Below are 23,151 nucleotides of genomic sequence, written 5' to 3'. Positions count from 1 at the left end.
TGCATGAGGGCTGGAACCCGCTTCTCCCAAACTCCTGTTAATATTGATATTTTGACCTCTTCCCATGAGCCACGGCAAGAAACGTTTTCGTAAGGACATCCAGAATGGTGAATCGTTTCCAGAAGGTTTTCAATTTACGCTGCATCAGAAGAGTCACCATTTATGGCGTCTACAGCCTTATATTTTTTAAGATATGTGTTTCTTAAGTAGTAAGACGAAAAAGTCAAAGTTAAAAATTACTCCTTGCTCCATGGGCTGCAGAATGGATGTTGTATCAGCAGGCATGAAAACATTAACCTTGCTATACATCACCAGAGCTCTTGGGTGACTGGGTACAATGTCAATGAGCAGTATTACTTTGAGAGGAATCTTTTTTTCTGAACTGTAGGTCTGAACAGTCGGCTTAAGATATTTGGTAAACCATGTCGTAAACAGATATGCTGTCATCCAGGCTTTGTTGTTCCATCTGTAGAGCGCAGGCAGAGTAGATTCAGCACAGTTCTTCGGGGCCACATTCTCGGGGGCAGGGGGAGGGGACACTGCCATGCTAACTCTGGGACAATGAGCAGCAGTGTCTCAGAGTGAAGGAAGAAGGGCCACAGTGAAAAAAAGCGTCCGACAAGCAGACCACATGTGCAAAGGTATGAAGCCCTGAGGACGCTTGAGAAGAGTGTGAGCTGCAAATATGTGCCCAGCACGAAGGCAGGGAGTCCCCATTCGGGGAGCAGCAGGACACTGGGTTGGAGCAGTCAGTGAGGAGCGGCATCACACAGGCGTCACACAGGGTCAGGGGAGCCAGGCCCACAAGGGTCCAAGCTAGGGACAGATGACAGGATCAGATCCCCATCACAGGAAGGCCTGTCACTGGTCTCACGGAGGAGGCACTGGGGCAAGACTGGCATTAGGGAGACCATTCAAGTGTCTGCCTGCCAGGTAACCTACGGAAGACCCAAACTAAGCCGGTGACCCTAACGAATGATCTGGGAAACATTCAGGGGTGATTTCACGACCAACTGTATGGGGAAGATGAAGGCAGGGGATACACAGAGCCCTTGGGAATTTCAGGAAAAGGACACGGTGAGAAACTCCTGTAGGGAATGGTCTCCACATAGAGGTGCACCGCCACACAGAGGCGAAGGGACGGGCTGTGCAGGGAGGGGTAGAGAAGGGTGTCAGAGCCCGTGAGCTCCACACCTAAAGGTGGAAGGAAGGACTGCTTTCCCTAAAACTAAATATTCGATCATACTAATTTAATTCTACCTATTAAATTAAACTTCATTTTCTTTACTGAATTCTAAGGCACAAGATATTAAAATATTGAGGCATTTAATTGTACGCTATTTTGTGGGAACATAGTCTACAACCTTAAATAGAGCTCTCAAGATGCCTAAGAATCTGGGAAATGGGCTCTTCTTACATGAGCAAAACTGTCTACATTTCATCAACGTAACAAATAAAACCAACCTACTAGAGATGGAAACCTGAAAAGAAAACCAAGGTCCCCCACCGACTGACCCCATTTCCTGCGGTGTGAGTGACCACACCCTACAAATGGCCACCAAGGGGCCCCGTAGCCCTTGTGCCCAGGCTCGTGAGGGGTCAGCAGTAGCCGGGTGGGAGTCTTGGGCTCTCAGGCCCAGGAGTTCGTTCTGTTCTTACCTGTACACAATTCTTTCTTTCTGTAAGTCCTCCAAGCCACAGCACAGTTCGGCTGCATAGAAGATGGCTCTCTGCTCATCAAAGCCAGGGCTGCCCAGGTTGTAAATGTGATACTTTAAGTCCCCTCCATTCATAATGGTCAGCACCAAGTACAAGGAGTCTTTGGTCTCATAAGTATAAGACAAACTAACCTAAGGACAACAGCAACATAAAAAACAAAGCACAAAAACCTGCGCATTCATTGGTGATTTACTCTATTTGCTAACATTATTCAAATAACCCATGTTAGATTTATAATTAGAAAACCCAAATACTATATGCTTCAGGAAAATGCCTATCATGCATCTGGCGCTTCTCAGGCATGTACCTATCAAAGACTTTACAACAGTTCTGTACTGCAAGGACAGAACCTTCTGTGGCTAAGTGGGTAGGTGGCAAAACTTCAAAGACACTTGGGACTATGACTTATCAAAGCTATGCTCTCTAATCATTGAGCCCTGATAGTCCATACTTGTAGAACACCCACGTTTAGCATACAAGTTAAAGACACTCTCCACAGTAGTGCAAGAGGGGTCTTGCTGCTGCACATCCTTCCAACATTTTGTGCCATCAGTCAATGCTGGTGGAGGCATAGTTGTCTCTTATTGTGGTTTTAATGTGCATTTCTCTGTACATACAAATAAAGGAGACACTTCTCATAGTTTTTCATATACTTATCCATTTGCAACCTCTTGTGTGAAGTACCTGTCCAAGTGTTTTGCCCACTTCTCTGTTGGTATGTAGGTCAATTTGCGTGCACGCGCGCACACACACACACACACCCTGCTGGGATTTTGATTAGGACTGCATTTAATTCATTTAATCTATATATCAATTTGGGAGAAGCAATATCTTTATATGTTGATTCATATGAATGTTCTGATCCATGAACATTATTTGGTCTTCTTCAATTTCTTGTAATAGCATTTCTAGCTCTCAGTTTAGAAGTCTTGCATATTTTCATTAAATTTTTGCCTAGATTTTGATATTTATTGATGCTATTATAAATGGTATCAATTAAATTTTTTTTATTTTCTAACTATTTGTGGTTGGCATTGTATCTAACTATTTGTGGTTGGCTAGATACACAATAAGTTATATAGAAAGTGTTAGGCTGGGGCGCCTGGGTGGCTCAGTCGGTTAAGCGGCTGACTTCAGCTCAGGTCATGATCTCGCGGTCCGTGAGTTCAAGCCCCGCGTCGGGCTCTGTGCTGACAGCTCGGAGCCTGGAGCCTGTTTCAGATTCTGTGTCTCCCTCTCTCTGACCCTCCCCTGTTCATGCTCTGTCTCTCTCTGTCTCAAAAATAAATAAACGTTGAAAAAACAATTAAAAAAAAAGAAAGTGTTAGGCTTTCATCATACATAATCATATTGTGGGCCAGTCAGGGTGGGCAGTGGGAAGCAGGAGGAAATGAGTGACAGGTACAGGTCAGGTTCCACTGATCAACTGTAAGCAGGGAGTAAAAAATGTTACTTTATATCTAAAGGAACTAGAAAAAGAACAAAGCTCAAAGTTGGTAGAAGGAAGAAAATAATAAATATCAGAGTGGAAATAAATGAAATAGTTAAAAAAAAAACAATAGAAAAGATCAATGAAACTAAAACTTGGTTCTTTGAAAAAACAAAATCAATAAACTTCTAGCCAGACTTGTCATTAATAAACAAATACATTAACTTTTTTAAACTCAGAAATGAAAGAGAAGTTACAACTGACACCACAGAAATACAAAGAATCATAAAAGATTAATATGAATAATTACACACCAACGTATTGGGCAGCCTAGAAGAAATGGATAAGTTCCCAGAAACCCAACTTTTCAGGACTGAATCACACAAAAATAGAAAATATGAACAGACCAATTACAAGCATTGAAATTGAAGCAGTAATTTAAAAACTCCTATAAAAAACAAAAAGTCCAGGATCACATGGCTTCACAGGTGAGTTCTACCAAACATTTAAAGAAGACTTAGTACCTATTCTCAAATTTTTCCAAAAATTGAAGAGGAATGAAGATTTCCAAATTCATTTTACAAGGCCAGAATCACCCTGATTCTGATACCAGATAAAAACACCCTGAAACCAGATAAAAACACTACAAAAAAAAAGAGAGAGAGAGAATTACAGGCCAATAACCCTGATGAACATAGATGTAAAAATCCTCAACAAAATATTACTAAACCAAACTCAACAACACATGAAAAGGATCATACACCACAATCGAGTGGGATTTATTCCAGGGATGCAAGGATGGTTCAATACCCACGAATACATCAAGGTGATACACCACATTAACAAAATGAAGGATAAGTATCATATGATTATCTCAATAGATGCAGAAAAAACATTTGACAAAATTCAATATCTATTTATGATTTAAAAAACTCTCAATAAAGTGGGTATAGAAGGAACATACCTTAACATAATAAAGGCCATATATGACAAACCCACAGCTAATACTATACTCAATGATAAAAAGCTGAAAGCTTTTCTTCTAATATCAGGAACAAGACAGAGATACCCACTCTTATCACTTTTATCAACATAGTACTGGAAGTCCTAGCCATAGCAATTAGGCAAGAAAAAGAAATAAAAGGCACTCAAATTGGAAGCAGTAAAACTCACTATTTGCAGACGATATGATAGTACACATTGAAAACCTTACAGACTTCACCAGAAAGCTATTAGAACTAATCAATGGTATCAGTAACATCGGAGAGTACAAAATTAACATACAGAAACAGGTTGCAGTTTTATACACTAATAATAAGATATCAGAAACAGAAACTAAGAAAACCATCCCATTTACAGTTTTATCAAAAGAATAAGATACCTAGGAATAAATTTAACCAAGGAGATGAAAGACCTGTACTCTCAAAACTATAAGGCATTGATGAAACAAACTGAAGACAAAAATAAGTGGAAAGATATTCCATCCTCATGGATTAGAAGAATTAATATTGTTCAAATGCCCACAGTACCCAAAACAATCTACAGATTCAATGCAATCCCTATCAAAATACCAATAGTTCTGGGGTGCTTGTGTGGCTCAGTCAATTAAGCATCTGACTCTCGATCTTGACTCAGGTCATGATCTTATGGTTCATGGGTTTGAGCCCCACTTTGGGCTCTGCACTGACAGCATGAGGTCTTCTTGGGATTCTCTCTCTCTCTCTCTCTCTCTCTCTCTCTCTGTCCCTCTCCCACTCACACACTCACTTGCTCTCTCCCTCTCATTCTCTCTCTCAAAATAAACATTAAAGAAATACCAATAGCTCTTTTCACAGAACTAGAACAAACAATCCTAAAATTTGTATGAAACAACACAAGACTCTGAAAAGCCAAAAAAATCTTGAGAAAGAAGAACAAAGCTGGAGGCATCATGCTCCCTGATTTCAAACTATACTACAAAGCTGTAGTAATCAAAAGAGTATGGTATTGGCATAAAAACAGACACATACATCAGTGGAATAGAATAGAGAGCCCAGAGATAAACACATGCATATAAGATCAATTAATTTATGACAAAGGAGGCAAGAATATACAACCAGGAAAAGACAGCCTGTTCAATAAATAGTGTTGGAAAAATTGGACAGTTACATGCAGAAGAATAAAGCTGGCCACTACATTTTACCATACACGAAAATTAACTCAAAATGGATTAAAGACTTGAGGGGTGCCTGGGTGGCTCAGTTGGTTAAGAGTTTGACTCTTGATTTTGGCTCAGGTCATGATCTCAACAGTTCATGGGATCGAGCCCCACATCAGGCTCTGTGCTGACAGCACAGAGCCTGCTTGGGATTCTCTCTCTCCCTCTCTCTCTGCCCTTCCCCTGCTCACATGCATGGGCCTTCTCTCCCTCTATATCTCCCCCGACCCCCCGTCTCTCTAAAAACTAAATATAAATAAACATTAAAAAAATAACATGCTTAAAAATGGATTAAAGACTTGAATGTAAGAACCAAAACCACAGAACCCCTAGAAGAAACCACAGGAAGTAAGCTCTTTGGCATCAGTCTTAGGAATGTTTTTTCAGACCAGTCTCCTGAGTAACAAAAGCTAAAATAAACAATGGGATTATAGTAAACTAAAAAGCTTTTGCACAGCGAAGGAAACCATCAACAAAACAAAAAGCCAACCTACTGAACGGAAGATATTTACAAATCATATATCAGATAAGGAGATAATATCAAAATATATTTTCTAAATTATACAAATATGTTAAAAAAAAAAACCTGATGAGAAAATGAGCAGAGAACTTGAACAGATATTTTTTGTGGTTTTTTTGTTTATTTATGTTGAGAGAGACAGATACAGTGTGAGCAGGGGAGGGGCAGAGAGAGAGGGAGGGAGAGACAGAGAGAATCCCAAGCAGGCTCTGCACTGTTGACACAGAGCCTGACACAGGGCTCAAACTTATGAAACCATAAGATCACGACCTGAGCTGAAACTGAGAGTCAGATGCTTAACTGATTGAGCCACCCAGGCACCCCAGCTATTTTTCCAAATGTATACACATACATATACATACAGATGGCTACCAGGCACATAAAAAGGTGCTCATCATCACTAACCATTAGGGGAATGCACATCAAAACCACCACGAGATAGCATTTCACACCTATCAGTATGACTAGAATCAAAGAGACAAGAAACAAGGGTTGGTGAAGATGTGCAGAAAAAGGAACCCTTGTACAACTGTTGGTGGAATTGTAAGTTGGTGCAGCCACTGTGCAAAACAGTATGGAGATTCCTCAAAAAATTAAGAATAGAAACACCATGTGATCCAGCAATTCCACTTCTAGGTATTTATCTGGAGAAAATGGAAACACCAATCCAAAGAGGTATCTGCACCCTTCTGTTGACTGTGGCGTTAGTCATAATAGCCAAGATATGGAAGCAACCTAAGTGGCCACTGATAGATGACAAATGGATAAAGATGATGTGATGTGTATACAGGAGAATGAATATTGCTCAGTCATAAGAAAGGATGGAATCTTGCCATTTGTGGCAACGTGGACGGACCTAGAAAGGACAATGCTAAGCAAAACAAGTCAGTCAGAGAAAGACACCACATGGCTTCACTCGTATGTGGAATCTAAAAAGCAAAACACACTCACAACAAAACAAAACGGAAACAACAAAACAGAAACCGACTCCAACACTAAACAAGCTTGTTACAAGAGTAGGGAGGGGTTGGGGGTCAGAAAATAGGTGAAGTGGATTAAGAGGTACTAACTTCGGTTATAGAGCAAATAAGTCAAGGAGATGTGATGTACAGCGTAGGGAATACAGTCAATATTTGTAACTTTTTAATAACTTGTAATAACTTTGATATGGTAACTAAGCTTATCATGAGAATCATTTCACAATGTAGAAAAATATCAAATCACTATGATGTGCACTTGAAACGGATAGGATATTATTATGTCAATTATCCTTCAGTTGGGGGAAAAAAGGATGAAGGAAGTTACTTCCAGGTCCCTTGGGAGAGGCCAAGAATATAGAAACTAAAATATTTCATTTTAATAGAATAAACCATAGATACCGTTTATGTTCCTTTCATAAAGCTAGATTATGGATTTCCATGTTTCAAGGTAGTTATACAAATATATTTAAAGAAACCCCCAGATGAGCTGATTTTATGAAAGATTTTCGTGTCACGGGTGCAGAAGTGACCTATCATACACGGAGACGTACATGATGGCTGTGCAGGCCCCTGTTCTGGAACATTTGTTCCCTACCACAAATCAGCGAACCTCAGTACTGAGACATGAATGACCGGGACGAAGTAGGTGTAACACTACAAATTCTTTCATAAAGTACCTTCCTCTCCCCGCTTCAGGCAGACCCTCCTGTTGCCGTAGCTGCTATGGGAGATAGGTGATGGGGTGAAGAAGTCAGGTTTGGCGGTGAAAACCACACCACCTCATGCACAGCCTAGGGCCTGGAAGGGTCCCAAGGTTCACCCCAGCCCCACAAGTCCAATCCTTGCCTGAAACAGTGAAGGTGGAATTTGAGGCCCCATACAGTTGGAATGTGCTGATAGAGGGCCAGTAATACATTCGCCAAGTGTCAGAAAGAGGCCACTGAGAAGAGAAGGACCAGAGGCAGTGCCTTTCAGGACTAGGAGTCAGAGTGGCTGCAAGGCCAGAGGGTAAGGCTGTCTGCCCCGCAGGGAGAGGAGGGCCCTCACTGGTTAAGAGCACACTGCCGGGTGTGGAGAGGAACCACAGGTCAGGCAGTGGTGGACAGCTACAGATTTATAGCAGGTCGGAAGTTGCAAGTGGGATCCCCACTCATTTATGTTTGTGCCCAGTAAGAAGTGAATTGGAAAGCGGATGGCCAACAGGCACATGAAAAGATGCTCAACGTCGCGCCTCATCAGGGAAATACAAATCAAAACCACACTCAGAGATCACCTCACGCCAGTCAGAGTGGCCAAAATGAACAAACCAGGAGACTATACATGCTGGAGAGGATGTGGAGAAACGGGAACCCTCTTGCACTGTTGGTGGGAATGCAAATTGGTGCAGCCGCTCTGGAAAGCAGTGTGGAGGTTCCTCAGAAAATTAAAAATAGACCTACCCTATGACCCAGCAATAGCACTGCTAGGAATTTACCCAAGGGATACAGGAGTGCTGATGCATAGGGGCACTTGTACCCCAATGTTTATAGCGGCACTCTCAACAATAGCCAAATTATGGAAAGAGCCTAAATGTCCATCAACTGATGAATGGATAAAGAAATTGTGGTTTATATACATAATGGAGTACTATGTGGCAATGAGAAAGAATGAAATATGGCCCTTTGTAGCAACGTGGATGGAACTGGAGAGTGTGATGCTAAGTGAAATAAGCCATACAGAGAAAGACAGATACCATATGGTTTCACTCTTATGTGGATCCTGGGAAACTTAACAGAAACCCATGGGGGAGGGGAAGGAAAAAAAAAAAAAAGAGGTTAGAGTGGGAGAGAGCCAAAGCATAAGAAACTCTTAAAAACTGAGAACAAACTGAGGGTTGACGGGGGGTGGGAGGGAGGGGAGGGTGGGTGATGGGTACTGAGGAGGGCACCTTTTGGGATGAGCACTGGGTGTTGTATGGAAACCAATTTGACAATAAATTTCATATATAAAAAAAAAAAAAAAAAAAAGAAGTGAATTGGAAAGAAGAGGGCTGCCACTAAGACGAAACAGGCTGTCCCTGGCACGTTCCCAGGTTCCCAGCACATGCTGAGCCTGGAAGCGCGGGTGAGCCCCGGCTGCGGAGTTTTTGAGCCGGGGATGGAGGAGTAGGCGAGCCCGGACTGGAAAGTGGGCACGCCGCAGGGTGGAGAGTGGGCGAACCCCAGGGTGGAGAGTGGGCGCGCCCCAGGGTGGAGAGTGGGCGCGCCCCAGGGTGGAGAGTGGGCGAGCCCCAGGGTGGAGAGTGGGCGCGCCCCAGGGTGGAGAGTGGGCGCGCCCCAGGGTGGAGAGTGGGCGAGCCCCAGGGTGGAGAGTGGGCGAACCCCAGGGTGGAGAGTGGGCGAGCCCCAGGGTGGAGAGTGGGCGAGCCCCAGGGTGGAGAGTGGGCGAACCCCAGGGTGGAGAGTGGGCGAGTCCAGCAGCAGGTGCGCTCAGGAAGGTGGGACTCAGGACACCGCGTACAGGGAAGACTAAGGCAAGATACTTACTACAAATCTGCTATTCACTTTTTCCAGCATCCTCTTCTCATTTAGAGCCATTGCTTCACCTTTCCTCCTCTTTATTCTTTTCTTTGCTAGCTTCTTACAGGCGTACATTTTTCCTGTAGCTCGCACTTGACAGGCACAGACCTAGTCCAAAAGAAGAAACCACAAGCTTTGTATGTACCTGAAGTCTCTAGGCTGTCAACCACCAACACCACCACCAAACCCTGTCCTCTCCATGTCAATTCCTCCGGCCCAGAGCATGTGATGGGCCAAGGCCACTCCACTCTCAGACACGTGAGGGCTTAGAGTGGGCTCCTCCCTCCTCCCCCAGCTTCCTCAGACACAACCCGGTGAGCGGAGCGGGAGGCTGTGCTCCTGGAACTCGGGGGGGGGGGGTGCGGTGGGGGGGGGGGCGCGGCTACAAGGGACTCCTCATGTGTGATCACGGCAGCCGCTTGACTCAAGGGTCCTCCTGGGTCTTTCAGTTTTCTTGCAAGAGCAACACCTTTTGAAACTAAATACATTCATTTTTCTTTTCTTTTTAAATGTTTATTTTTGAGAGAGAGGGAGACAGAGCATGAGCAGGGGACAGGCAGAGAGAGAGGGAGAGGCAGAATCCGAAGCAGGCTCCAGGCTCTGAGCCATCAGCACAGAGCCCACAGCAGGGCTCGAACTCACCGACTGTGAGCTCATGACCTGAACCGAAGTCTGACGCTTAACCGACTGAGCCACCCAGGTGGCTATCTTTTTTTTTTTTTTTAAGTTCAAAAATATAAAAAAAATAGATTTCAGAGAATTCATAATCTTTAATACATTGATTCTACTTAGTTGTAAAATAATATCTATATACTACTTAACCTTACATTATGAGAAAATTTCCAAAATTACAAAAGTGGAGAGGAGGGAATAATAAGCTCCCATGTGCCTGACCCCCAGCCTCTGGCTATCAGCTCAGGGTTACTCTGTTTCCTCAGACTCCCACCCCCCTATACACACACACACACACACACACACACACACCCCCTCCACACCAACACTCCAAAGACACGTACACACACCCCCACCCCACCCCCACTGCAGACACACACACACCCTCTACACCACACCCACACCCATTCCACACCGGACACACACACACAACACACCCCTCCACACATACACACAATCCACACCACAGACACACACACTCCACACACACAGTCCACACCAGACACACACGCCCACACCACAGACACATACCCACACCCCGTACACACTTACTCCACCACCACACACACACATATACACATGTACACACACCACACACACCTACTGCACACCATAGACACGTATGTGCCCCCAGGCATGTAACACAGGCACATGCTACACATACACAAACACAATTACCTTATAAGCAAATATAAGACACATCATTTTAATCCATCAATAAAATGATTTTGATAATAAAATATAAAGTCCATCGTGGAAAATACAGAAAGTATTAATAAGGACAAAACTCCATAAGGATAAAACTCGTTGGAATTCCAAGATGACTATCATTCACATTTGCTGTATAGGGTCCTGAGTTCTCCTCAGTTTTGGCAGGGGGAACCGGCCTTATATTATAGAACAGGTAATATTTTATACTGTTTTTATCTTACAGTGGGACTCTCTTCTCATCATTAAATGTTCTCCCACTATATGAATACTCCAAACCTTATATAATCATTAAGACACGGCACACAAATCACGGCATATCTCTCCATCGTTAACTTACGACAATTCTTTTAAGTGAAACTGCCAAGTCAAAGAGAGAGAAGGAAGAGGTCAGCATGCCAGGCCCTGCACTATGGCTGGAGACGAACGCTCATTTGCCGCTCACAACAACCCAGGGAAGCAGGGATCATCTCCCTCTTAAGGGTAAGAAGGGGACGGTGGGCCCAAGATCACACAGCTGGAAGCCATGGAACAGGAACTCACCTCCAGTCTGCCCATCTCTCACAGATACGCTCTCTCCACAGCTCTCTGCTGTCTCTACAACCGTGCTCGCACAGACGCTGCCAATTCTCTTTCCCCCGTTCTGCCCCAGAGCCCTACAGATCCATTTCGGAGGACTTCAAGCATAAATGAACGTACTGTAGTTGACGAGATAAGACCAAAATGTTTGTCCTTCCAAACCCACCGGAAGAAGTATTACCGTTTGGAAAAAGTAAATACACCATTGGAATCTGGATTTAAATGGCACCGAGGCAGGGCATCTGGGTGCCTCAGTCGGCTGAGTGTCTGACTTGATTTCATCTCAGGTCGTGATCCCAGGGTCATGGGATGGAGCCCCACATCAGCTTGGGATTCTTTCTCTTTCTTCCTTTGCCCCCCCTCCCCCTCCCCCTCCTCCTCCCCCTCCCCCTCCTCCTCCTCCTCCTCCTCCTTCTCTCTCTCTCTATCTCAAATACAAGAGGCACTGAGGCTGTCTGCATTAGGGTCACAGTGCTCCCTCTGACAGGTATTCAGAATAGAAACAGATATTCACTCCGCTGCGCTCAGACTTGATGTAACAAATAGCACATTCAGAACGAGTCTGTGAAAAACCACAACATTTTTTTCATCCACCCAATCTTTTGTTTGGAAACACAAGGAAATGTGTTAAAAAGTAATCTATAAATATCATAAATACACCAAGTCTTCCACAACAGTTAAAAGCTGCAAACATGTCATCACTGAGTCCATTTTTAAATGTACACATGGCTACAGTTAGAACTACATTCTGTTGTAAACACAAGATCCATGTGCTTGAAATGGCTTTCCCTCTGTTCTCCGACAAAATCTGAGTTTTATACTTGGAGATCACGAAAGGCAGAATAGCATGAATTAAAGAGAGCAAATTTTCCTGCTCTAGGATGTACGGAAAGACAGAGTGGATTTCTTACAGAAATATCTATCCCAAAAGGGTGACAGCAAGCATTTTTGGTTGAGATCATTCAAAATACTCTAAAAGGTCTCCAGAACCGTATCAGAGGGTCGGTACCATGGATTCTCCTGACGTAATGGCTACGAGGACCAGTTTCTCACCACGTCCAACTACAGGTCTTACTTGCAGCACGAGGCCTCGAGGCCAGCTTCCTAATTCACGTTAAGGCAATTCTGGTACGTCTGGTTTAGGCTTTCGATTGGAATTTGGGAGTGTGCAGGATTTAAATCACAAGTGGCCAGCGTGACTTGCTTCTGACTACACACACAGCTCCTGGCTCTGGGCAGTTGTAAATGCCTGAGCTGAACATGACCACTCCAGACCAAGAGCGAGGCAATTAACACCTCTTTAAATTACCGAAACAGAACTGCATGTGATTCTGTGTCCACCTCCCACAATAGTCTCTATCTGGGAGAGCCATTACATCTAGACCATGTCTCATGAACCTGTGGACGGTTTCCTCAGGATTTCCCCAAATTTAGATGTTGTGTAGTATCTTTCGATGTAGGTGTGGGGGCACATATACACATCCAAACAGAGTTGAGATAAATAAGCCTATTTAATAATATACCCTGTACTAAGTGAGCTTTTAGGCTAGTCCTAAATTATGGAAATAGAGTAACAGAAATTCCACAATATGGAAACAGAATCATCTTTTCAGTCGGGACGACCTGAGCTTGAACATCGGACAATCAAACACAGGAAAACAGCTTCTATAAGAAACATGAAGTAAAGAAAAAATCACAACGATAGCACATTTCTTTCCACATCTCCGAATTTTTTAAAAGTATGTAGCGAAGCACCTTTTGTTCGAAGTTCAATCTCGACTCACATGGTTGGCTAAAATTATTCCCAAAACACACAGTGAGGAAATAAAGGTATTGGTAAAGTCGAAGCACGTCTTTTCGTTCCCTTGCTATCTTACTTTTCTAGAAGTATTGCTTGTGGTTAGTCACACATTACTTACCTCCCCAAATCCGCCTTTTCCTAGAACTCTGTAATGTCTAAATGTGTCCTTTGTTATTGGTTGCCTAATTAATTAAAAAAAAAAAAAAGCTTCAGGTCTCACATCACATTGTTATTTTAAAACAGAAAAGCCCACCTAGCTCTTGTCCTGCTTGATTTATGAAAGCATGCTGTTCAAAGCAAGTGCCTGGGGCACGGTGCCTGAGCTCAGGGACTCCGTCCCCTCTGCTGACACAGCTCTCTGCACTAAGAGGCAGATGCGCACGTCAACATTGAAGATTTACCGGATACACTGAAGATACATATGGAACAGTCCAAGTATCCTCGCTAATTAAAGACAGGTCAGCAACTAGTCCACACTACGAAACACTTATGAATCGGGCCGGTCGGAAAGCTGCAGAGGAAAATGATAGATCTACAGTGCACTATCCTTTGGGAAAAGAACCTCAGAGGAGATGTTCATACTCAACGTCTCGAAAGAAATGTACATGAAGTAGAACTGGAAATTTAAACAATCAATCAATACAACAGTGACACTGGTGGCAGCTAACACTTTTTGAACACTTACTTTGTACACCAAGCACTGCTGAGTATCTTACACACGTTTTTCAGGTGGCCTCAGCAGCCCCGTGGGGGTAGATTATAGAATTGCCTCTATTTTACAGAACAAGGACCCGATGCTCATAAGGTCAGGTCTTTTGACTGAGTCCACATGGCTTGTACAAAGCTGAGCAGGGCTCAGACCACAAGACTGAACCAGTGTGCACTGGTTTATACTTCTGTGAATCCAGGATATGTTTTATTTTCTAACTACTATACCCACAGGGCTAACTGGCCATTTTATTTTATTTTATTCTATTATTATTATTATTATTTTTGTTTATTTTTGACAGAGAGAGAGAGAGAGAGCAAGTGTGAGCTGGGGAGGGGCAGAGAGAGAGGGAGACAGAATCTGAAGCAGGCTCCAGGCTCTGAGCTGTCAGCACAGGGCCCGACAAGGGGCTCGAACCCACGAACCGCGAGATCATGACCTGGGCCAAAGTCGTATGCTTAACCGACTGAGCCACCCAGGCGTAACTGGCCATTTTAAAAAGGCAGAACAGAGTCAACTAAATCAGAAGAAATTATATAACACATATTAATAATTTCTGTATAAAAATACCATATACAGCCCAAGATTTCTAGTAGTATTTTGACAGATGGGAAAGTATACATCTATCAGTACACATTCTGAGAAGTTACTACTTGTTTTTGTTGAATTCTAAATTAGAACATACCTTTCCAGCCATTTCCACTGTAGAAATCGAGAAAAATATGAACTTTCTTGATATTCTTCAAATGGTTCTCCACTTAAATAGTTATGAACAAATCTAGAAAAAGATTTTATATAATTCTATACATCCGCTGCATTACAGCAGGAAAACAGCTGTGTTCAGTGCAGTCATGAACACTGGATATGGGAAGTCAATCGTTATACACAATTAAATATATTGAGTTTTGCAAGTATAGAATTCCACACTAGTTTCTAATGTTATCACTAAAAATATGAAGGCAAGAATTCAGAAGAAATGAAATTGGTTTACCCTCCCAAAGTCAAAGGTTCTTTTTATGTATATGTACTCAAGGTGTGTGTGTGTGTGTGTGTGTGTGTGTGTGTGTGTGTGTGCGTGCGTGCAGGAGTGCACACATGTGCATACACCCAAACGTGTACTTCAGCAGGGAATGTAAACATTTTGTATATAAGATTAGAATGAATATCTAAATGATAATAGTCATATGACAGAAAATGTTAATATGTGACACCACCTTTTTAAACATTGAAACTAAAGCATCCAATGAATTATTTTATGCTATACACTTCCTGAATTTTTGTGCAATTAGTCATGCTTCTAAAGTTTTATTTACAATTTTATTACAGAAGTAATAATTTTTTTTAATTGGAGATAGAGCACAAGTGGGGAGAGGGGCAGAGGGAGAGGGAGAAAGAGAATCCTAAGCAGTCTCCACGCTCGGTGTGGAGCCCTATAGGGGACTCAATCCCACAACCCTTGGAACATTACCTGAGCTAAAACCAAGAGTCGGACCCCCAGATGCCCCAAAGTAATAAAATTCTTATTTGGAGAGTCAATAAGGGACAGAATGTAGTCTGTCATTTAAAATTGTTTTCAATGTTTATTTATTTTTGAGAGACAGCGTGAGCAAGGGAGGGGCAGAGAGAGAGGGAGACACAGAATCGGAAGCAGGCTCCAGGCTCCGAGCTGTCAGCACAGAGCCTGATGTGGGGCTCGAACTCACTAACTGTGAGATCATGACCTGAGCCGAAGTCAAACGCTTAACTGACTGAGTCACCCAGGAGCCCCCATAGTCTGTCATTTAAAACAGCTCATTAGTCAGTAAGCATCTAACGACTAGATTGTCAGCAGTGTGCAAGACACTGGAGGGACAATTTTAGATTAGGCTTACCCTGAAGAATCTGGCCACTCAAACAGGGAGACTGGTAAGATAGCGTGCCATGAGGAGAAGAGCGCCACCAGAGTTGTTACAGCCGTGCCTGGTGTGCTCGGAACACCTCTCCTGGGAAAGGAGGTGTAGGGAGACTTTGTGAAGGTGGCGTCTGAGCTGAACAGGAGTCACCCTGAGGAAGGGAGAAGGGAGGGTCTCCCAAGCAAAGGCAGAACTCCGAATGGGAAAAGATCATAGTCGTCACGGGGAATTGCTAGCAGGCCAGTAACTGAAGGGGCTCCAGCATTTTTACTGGTCGTTAGAGTTGAGCAATCAGGGGCGCCTGGGTGGCTCAGTCGGTTGAAGGTCTGACTCTTGACTTCAGCTCAGGTCATGATCTTACTGTCATGGGATCAAGCCCCACACGGGGCTCCATGCTGAGTGTGGAGCCTGCTTGGGATTCCCTCTCTCTCCCTCTGCCTCTCTCCACGGCTGGCGTGTGTTCTCTCTAAAAGAAAAAAAAATCTGAGGAAGCCACTTGATTTCACTTCATTTTGTAAAAGGAGGTTATTCACAAGCTCTTGGACTCATTAGTGTTATAGCACAGTGATTCTCAAAATGTGTTCTGAGGATCTCTGTGGATTCTGAGACCTCGTCAGTCGGGGGCGGGCGGGCGGTTGTTAATAAGGAAACTATACTTGTACTATACTTGTTGTAATGCTAAGACATCATGTACCTTTTAAAAACTTCATTTTCAGGGGCACCTGGGTGGCTCAGTCAGTTAAGCGTCCAAACCTGGCTCAGGTCATGATCTCACACTTTGTGAGTTCGAGCCCCATATTGGGCTCATTGCTGTCAGCACACAGCGAGCCTCGGATCCTCTGTCCCCCTGTCTCCCTGCCCCTTCCCCACTGGTTCTCTCTCTCTCTCAAAATAAATAAATACACGTGAAAAAAAAAAATCTCATTTCCACAGAGCGTTTTCCAGAAGCGTAAGACATAGGATATCATTGCTCTGATGGCTAGGAGAATGCTTGTGTCTTTTTATTTTTAAAAACATAAGCCACATATACAAAAGTGTTTAATAGTGTAATGGCGTCAGGAGGTGGGGAAGTTCGAAACGGCTGCTGTAGACAACCTTAGACCTGAGCACTGTTCCGGAGGCTATGAAGATCGCCTCCACATTTCCTAGTGTCCCCAACCTGGTCCAGCTCCCTCGGCCTCCCCCTCAGCCTTTAGGTGCAGTCTTTGTGGACACTCTTCTCTTGGTCACAGACTAGGAGAGGGCAGGTCACTGGCAACCTGCCCTACACTTGTGGGAGACTCAACAATGACAGAAACACATCCGGGTCCTAATCCCTGGAACCTGGGACTGTCACCTTACGTGGCAACAGGGACTCTGCAAATGTGACTGAGTTAAGGGGCTTGAGATGGGAAAACGATCCTGGATTATCTGGGTGGGCCCTAAATGCCATCACGTGTGTCCTTGTAAAAGGGAGACTGAGGGAGATTTGGACACACAGAGTAAGAAAAGGCTATGTGAGGATGGAAGCAGAGAGAAACTTGAGAATGCTGTACTGCTGGTTTTGAAGGTGGAATAAGGGGCCATGAGCCAAGAAATGTATTCCTCGAAGCTGGAAAAAAACAAGAAAATGGATTCTCCCCTACATTCTCAAATGCATCAAGGCCCTGCTGACACCTTGATTTCTGCCCAGCGACACTGCTTTCAGACTTCTGGCCTCTAGAACTGCAAGAAAATAAATGTGTGTTGCTTTAGGCCACCAAGATTGTGGCAATTTGTTACAGCAGCAATTGGCAACTAATACCGACATCTCGGTTACTCCACTCGGTTATAAGCTCCCTAGGAGTTCACTGTTGCTCATAATTTTATTCCTGGAAACTAGATCAATGACAGGCACACAGTATGTGCTTAAATAAATGTCTTCTTGGGGCACCTGGGTGGCTTGGTCGGTTAAGCGTCTGACTTCAGCTCAGGTCATGATCTCACGGTCCGTGAGTTCAAGCCCCGCGTCGGGCTCTGTGCTGACAGCTCAGAGCCTGGAGCCTGTTTCAGATTCTGTGTCTCCCTCTCTCTCTGCCCCTCCCCTGTTCATGCTCTCTCTCTCTGTCTCAAAAATAAATAAAAAAAAAACGTTAAAATTAAAAAAAAAAAAAAAAAAAATGTCTTCCAAAAAATAAGTAATAAGTGAAGACTCTACAGTGTATATTTCCTTAGGGCATGTAAGAATGTAAACTCAAGTCAGCAGCATCTTATTCTGTTTTGTCCTCCACCATAACCTCAACCCAAAGAAGCAAACTATCATGACTTGGAATCCATCTCCCAAAAACTATGTTGAAGTCCTAACCTTGAACCTGTATACTGATCTTACCTGGAAATAGGGTCGTTGCAGATATAATTAGTTAAGATGAGGTCACCCTGGAGTAGGATGGGCCCTAGTCCAATATGACTGGTGTCCTTATTAGAAAAGGAGAAAACACAGGGACAAAAACCCAAGGGAAGAAGGCCACGTGACAGCAGAGATTGAAATGCGGCGGGTGCAGGCCCAAAACTTCAGGACTCCTGGCCACCGCCAGAAACAAGAGGAGGTGAGGAAGAGCCCTCTCCTCAAGTCTGCAGAGAGTACGACCCTGCAGAGAGTACGACTTCAGACTTGCAGCTTCCAGAACTGTGAGCATAAAGTTCTGTTGTTCGAAGCCTCCTAAGTTTGTGGGACTTTGTTATGGCAGCCTTGGGAAAAGGACACAGTCCCTGACATAGAGTCGGCACTCAACAAGTACCTGTTGAATGAATGGGTAAGTGATACCCGAATGCTGCCTAACTGTACAAAGGACCACACGTGTCTCAGGCCAGATCACTCCAGAAACCATTCTTTCTTCCTATGTACAGAAGGATGCCAGATTTACTCAAAGTGCTCTGACTTAGAATTTTCCTGTCCACGTTGCAAACATCCAGAGAAAAGAAATTTTCAGCGAGTGCCGAGGTCTTTAAAAAACAACATTTTATGCCAGTCTTTTCATCCCAGACACAAGCATTTTAGAAGGCTGAGCTGAGGGGCCAGGGGCCCACAAAACCTGTGCACACACTGGCTCTCCACAATGTGACCCATTTCAGTGTGTCATTTACATCTGTGTGATTATCACCCTTCGTTTAGCTCTACCTAGTGACAGTGACCATTTTCTTTTGGAAAGCACTCCAATAAGAACTTGTCTCCTGCAGGGAGGCCCCCTGGGAGCCCCCGTCTCAGTCTGTGTAGGGCCCAACCGGTGCTCACCTGGTGCACTCCTCAAAGACGTCCTTGGAGGGGTTCTCCTTCAGTCTCAACCTACATTCTTTCAAAACACGTGAAGGTATTTCTGGTAAAGGGGCTGCCGATTTCTTAGTACAGAACAAATCAAATGCATAACAATTAGTGCTTTCATAATTTACCAATTGTAAACAGAACCTGAAGCTTGCTGTAAAAAAAAAATTATAATATCAAGTGTATGAAATAACAAGCCAAAATGCCACCTTCACCCTGCACCCCACTCCCGTTTTCCAGAGCTCACTGTGTCGTCCACCTTTTTAGATCTTTCCCTCTGCAAATAAAACCAGAAAGAAAAGCAAGGTTGTCAAGAGGCATCTGTACACCATTTTCACAGCATTATTCACAACATCCAACCTTTCACATTTAAATATGACGTTAGCTGTGCTTTGTATATGACCTTCATCAGGTTGAGCAAGTTCCGTTCCGTTCCTAATTTGTTGAATACATGCATTAGGAAGGAGTCTTTGGATTTTGTCAAATGGTTTTTCTGCCTCTACTAAGACGATCATGGGACAGGTTTTGTCCTTTATTAATATGCTCTATTATATTAATTGATTATCAGATGTTGAATCAACTTTGCATTCCTAGAATAAATTTCACTGGGCTTTGGTCACGATTCTTTAAAACTGTGAATCAAATGACTGAATTTTAATATTTGGGAATACTGAAAAGAAAACTAAGAAAAACTAAAAGTGACTGAGAAAAAAGAAAGGCAAGAGTGAATATACACAGTCTTGCCTTACTTTTAGATGCCTTAAGAATTCTGCATTGCTGGAATTTGAATAAAGGAGTTCCCTTTTCAAGATGCAAAAAAGGATGCTTGTTGTTTTTAAAGAAAAGACAGGAAAAAGAAAATCTACAATAAGGATGTGACCCATTGTTATTTTTACATAAAGCACAAGAATAGTTTCCCCAGTTAATGTTAAGAAAAAAAAAGCTTTCAAGTTACACCATCTTCAGGCCGCCCATAAACACCCCTCACTGAGCCACAGAGGCATGTGCACCCCTCCGCTCCCCTTCTACATTTGCTACATCCGTCAGGATTCCTTTTAAATTACGTCTTTTGGTGCACCTGGCTGGCTCAGTCAATACAGCATGCAACTCTTGACCTCAGGGTTGTAGATTTGAGCTCCACCATGGTGGGTGCAGAGATGACTTAAAAATAAAATCTTTAGAGCATCTGGGTGGCTCACTCAGTTAAGTATCTGACTTCGGCTCAGGTCGTGATCTCGCAGTTTGTGAGTGCGAGCCCCGCTTAGGGTAAGCCCTGCTTCTCTCTCTCTCTCTCTCTCTTTCCCCCTCTCTCTCCCATTCTCTCTCTCTCTCTCTCTCTCTCTCTCTCTCTCTCTGCCCCTCACTCGCTTGCACCCTCTCTCTTTCTCAAAAAATAAAATAAAATATTTTAAAAATAAATACATAAAGTCTTTCTTCTTGACAACCTCCCTTGCTATGTCAGTATTTCTTCAGGAAAGGTAAAGGGAAAAAAAGAGGTAACAAAAAGATAAAAGAACTTGATAGGTGGGAGGGAAAGATGGTGGCAGAGTAGGAGGCCCCTGGGCTTGCCTTGTCCCACGAATACAACTAGATAACTAAAGAAATACCCCAGGAGTCGATCTGAAAACTGGCGGAATAAAATCCACAACTAGAGAAGAGGCCACATCAAAAAAGATAGAAATGTGGGGATGCGGCTTGGGAGAGAAACAAATCATGGCCATGATGGTGGGGAGGGAGTCGTGAAGAAGGAGGAGAGACAGACCAGCACACAGGGGAGCACATGGGGAAATCGAACCCCAATAGCAATTGGCTTGGAAAGAGACAGGGCCCGAATTTCATGAGTTCTTGCAACCAGCGGGGCTTAAAGCCTGGAGTATGAAAGGTCAGCATGCCTGGCTCTGGGACAGCTCAGAGGACATTGGGCTGCTCCTGGAGAAAAGGCCGGCAAACAGCCTGCGGACATACACGGGGAAACAGTGATCGGAAGAGCGCCTGGGGCACACAGTGGGGAGGTTAGTTGCTCATCTGGGAGTGTGTCTCAGAGCGGCAGTATTCACAGAGGGACCTCTCTGGGAATAAAGGAACTAGCAGGTGCCATTTCCCTCCCCGGCCCCTCAGCACGAGCACAAAGCCGCCTGCGGGAAGCAGTGCAACCCCAACACTCAGCACCTAAGTTGCTTACACCGGGTCCCCCGCCACGCGTTCCAGAAGAACCACCCTTCCCCAGCCACCTGCGCCTCAGTCCCACGTGGCAGGCCCCCTCCCCCAGAAGACTGGCCCAAGCCCATGCCAACGCTGGGTCTCCCAACCTGGGAGTTTTCCAGAACCTCTGTTCTGGTGGAGGCAGCAACAGGTCACGTTTCACAAGCACACCAGAGAGCACCTAAAATGCATCAAACACTGCACACAACAGGCGAAGAAAGCCTCTGCAGACAACTGGCCCGAAGGATAAAGTATCTAGGACATAAGAGCGTGCACACAGCACACACTGGAGACACTCCCGGAAGCGCCAGGGCCTGGGGAACAGGGGACACTGCACTGCAGGGACCTCTTTTTCGTAAGGCCATTTCCCTCAAGAACAGGAGGCATAGCTGACTTCCTAACACACAGAAACAGGCACAGAGACATAGACAAAATGAGGAAACAAAACAAGGCCACAACCAGACGGCCAAGCAAAACAGATATAAGTAACATGCCTGATGAAGTATTTAAAGCAATGATCATAAGGATACTCATTGGACTTGATAACCACAAATCGAAAACCACTAATAAATGAGTAAAGAAAAAAATGCAAATATATCACTAAAGACAAGCAGCAAACTATGAAAGACAGAAAAACAAGAAAGGATCAGAGAAAATCTTCAGAAATAACCACAAAACAAGTAATAAAATGACAATAAATACATATCTATCAGTAATTACTTTGAATGTAAATGGACTAGATGCTCCAATCAAAAGACATAGGGTGACAAAATGGATAAAAAGAAATAAACAAGACCCATCTATATGCTGCCTACAGAGGACTCATTTTAGACCTAAAGACACCAGCAGATTGAAAGTGGGGAGAAAGAAAAATATCTATCATGCAAATGGAGGTCAAAAGAAAGCCAGAGTAGCAAAATTTATATCAGACAAAACAGACTTTAAAACAAAGACTGTAATAGGGGACAAAAAAGGACACTATATAATAATAAAGGGGGCAAACCAATAAGACGATATAATAATTGTAAATATTTATGCGCCCAACCTGAAACACCAGAATACAGAAAATAGTTCATAACAAACACAAGAGATCTGATCAATAATACATCATCAAAGCCATATATGAAAGACCCACAGATAATATCATCCTCAATGGGGAAACACTGAGAGCTTTCCCCCCTGAGGTCAGGAACAAGACAGGCATGTCCACTCTCGCCACTGTTGTTTAGCATAGTGCTGGAAGTCTTAGCCTCAGCAATCAGACAACACAAAGAAATATAAAGCATCCAAATCGGCAGGGAAGAAGTCAAACTTTCACTCTTCACAGATGACCTGATACTCTACATAGAAAACCCGAAAGACTGCTAGATCCATGAATTCAGCAAAGTCACAGGATACAAAATCAATGTGCAGAAATCGGTTGCATTTCTACACACCGATAATGAAGCAGCAGAAAGAGATATCAAGGAATCAATCCCATTTACAATCGCACCAAAAACCATAAGTACCTAGGAATAAACCTACCCAAAGAGGTAAAAGATCTGTACTCTGAAAACTATACAAAGCTTATGAAAAATTGAAGACACAAAGAAATGGAAAAACAATCCATGCTCGTGGACTGGAAGAACAAATATTGTTTAAAATGTTGAAACAATCTACACATTCAATGCAATCCCTATCAAAATAACACCAGCATTCTTCACAGAGCTAGAACAATACTAAAATTAGTATGGAACCACAAAAGACTCCAAATAGTGAAAGTAATGTTGAAAAAGAAAACCAAAGCTGGAGGCATTACAATTGTGGACTTTAAGCTGTGTTACAAAGCTGTAATCATCAGGACAGTATGGTACTTGCACAAAAACAGCACAAAGATCAATGTAATAGAAAAGAGAACCCAGAAATGGG

General features: G+C 43.5%; 1 protein-coding gene across 1 annotated transcript in view; it reads right to left on the bottom strand.

Moving 5' to 3' along the window:
- Positions 1–23,151, bottom strand: part of GRK4 (G protein-coupled receptor kinase 4) — a 95,782-nt gene that overhangs the window by 29,635 nt on the left and 42,996 nt on the right. The window contains exons 5-9 of the mRNA XM_060655528.3: positions 19,015–19,118; positions 14,558–14,650; positions 13,282–13,345; positions 9,371–9,511; positions 1,660–1,850 (exon numbers count right to left, since the gene is read on the bottom strand). Coding sequence (XP_060511511.2) covers positions 1,660–1,850; positions 9,371–9,511; positions 13,282–13,345; positions 14,558–14,650; positions 19,015–19,118 — 593 coding nt within the window. The remainder of the gene's footprint in view (positions 1–1,659; positions 1,851–9,370; positions 9,512–13,281; positions 13,346–14,557; positions 14,651–19,014; positions 19,119–23,151) is intronic.

Source organism: Panthera onca, chromosome B1 (genome assembly GCF_046562875.1).
Source record: "Panthera onca isolate mPanOnc1 chromosome B1, mPanOnc1 haplotype 2, whole genome shotgun sequence".
NCBI classification, from domain to species: domain Eukaryota; kingdom Metazoa; phylum Chordata; class Mammalia; order Carnivora; family Felidae; genus Panthera; species Panthera onca.
The sequence above is the reverse complement of the archived record's forward strand: the minus strand, read 5'-3'. Positions and strand labels throughout refer to the sequence as shown.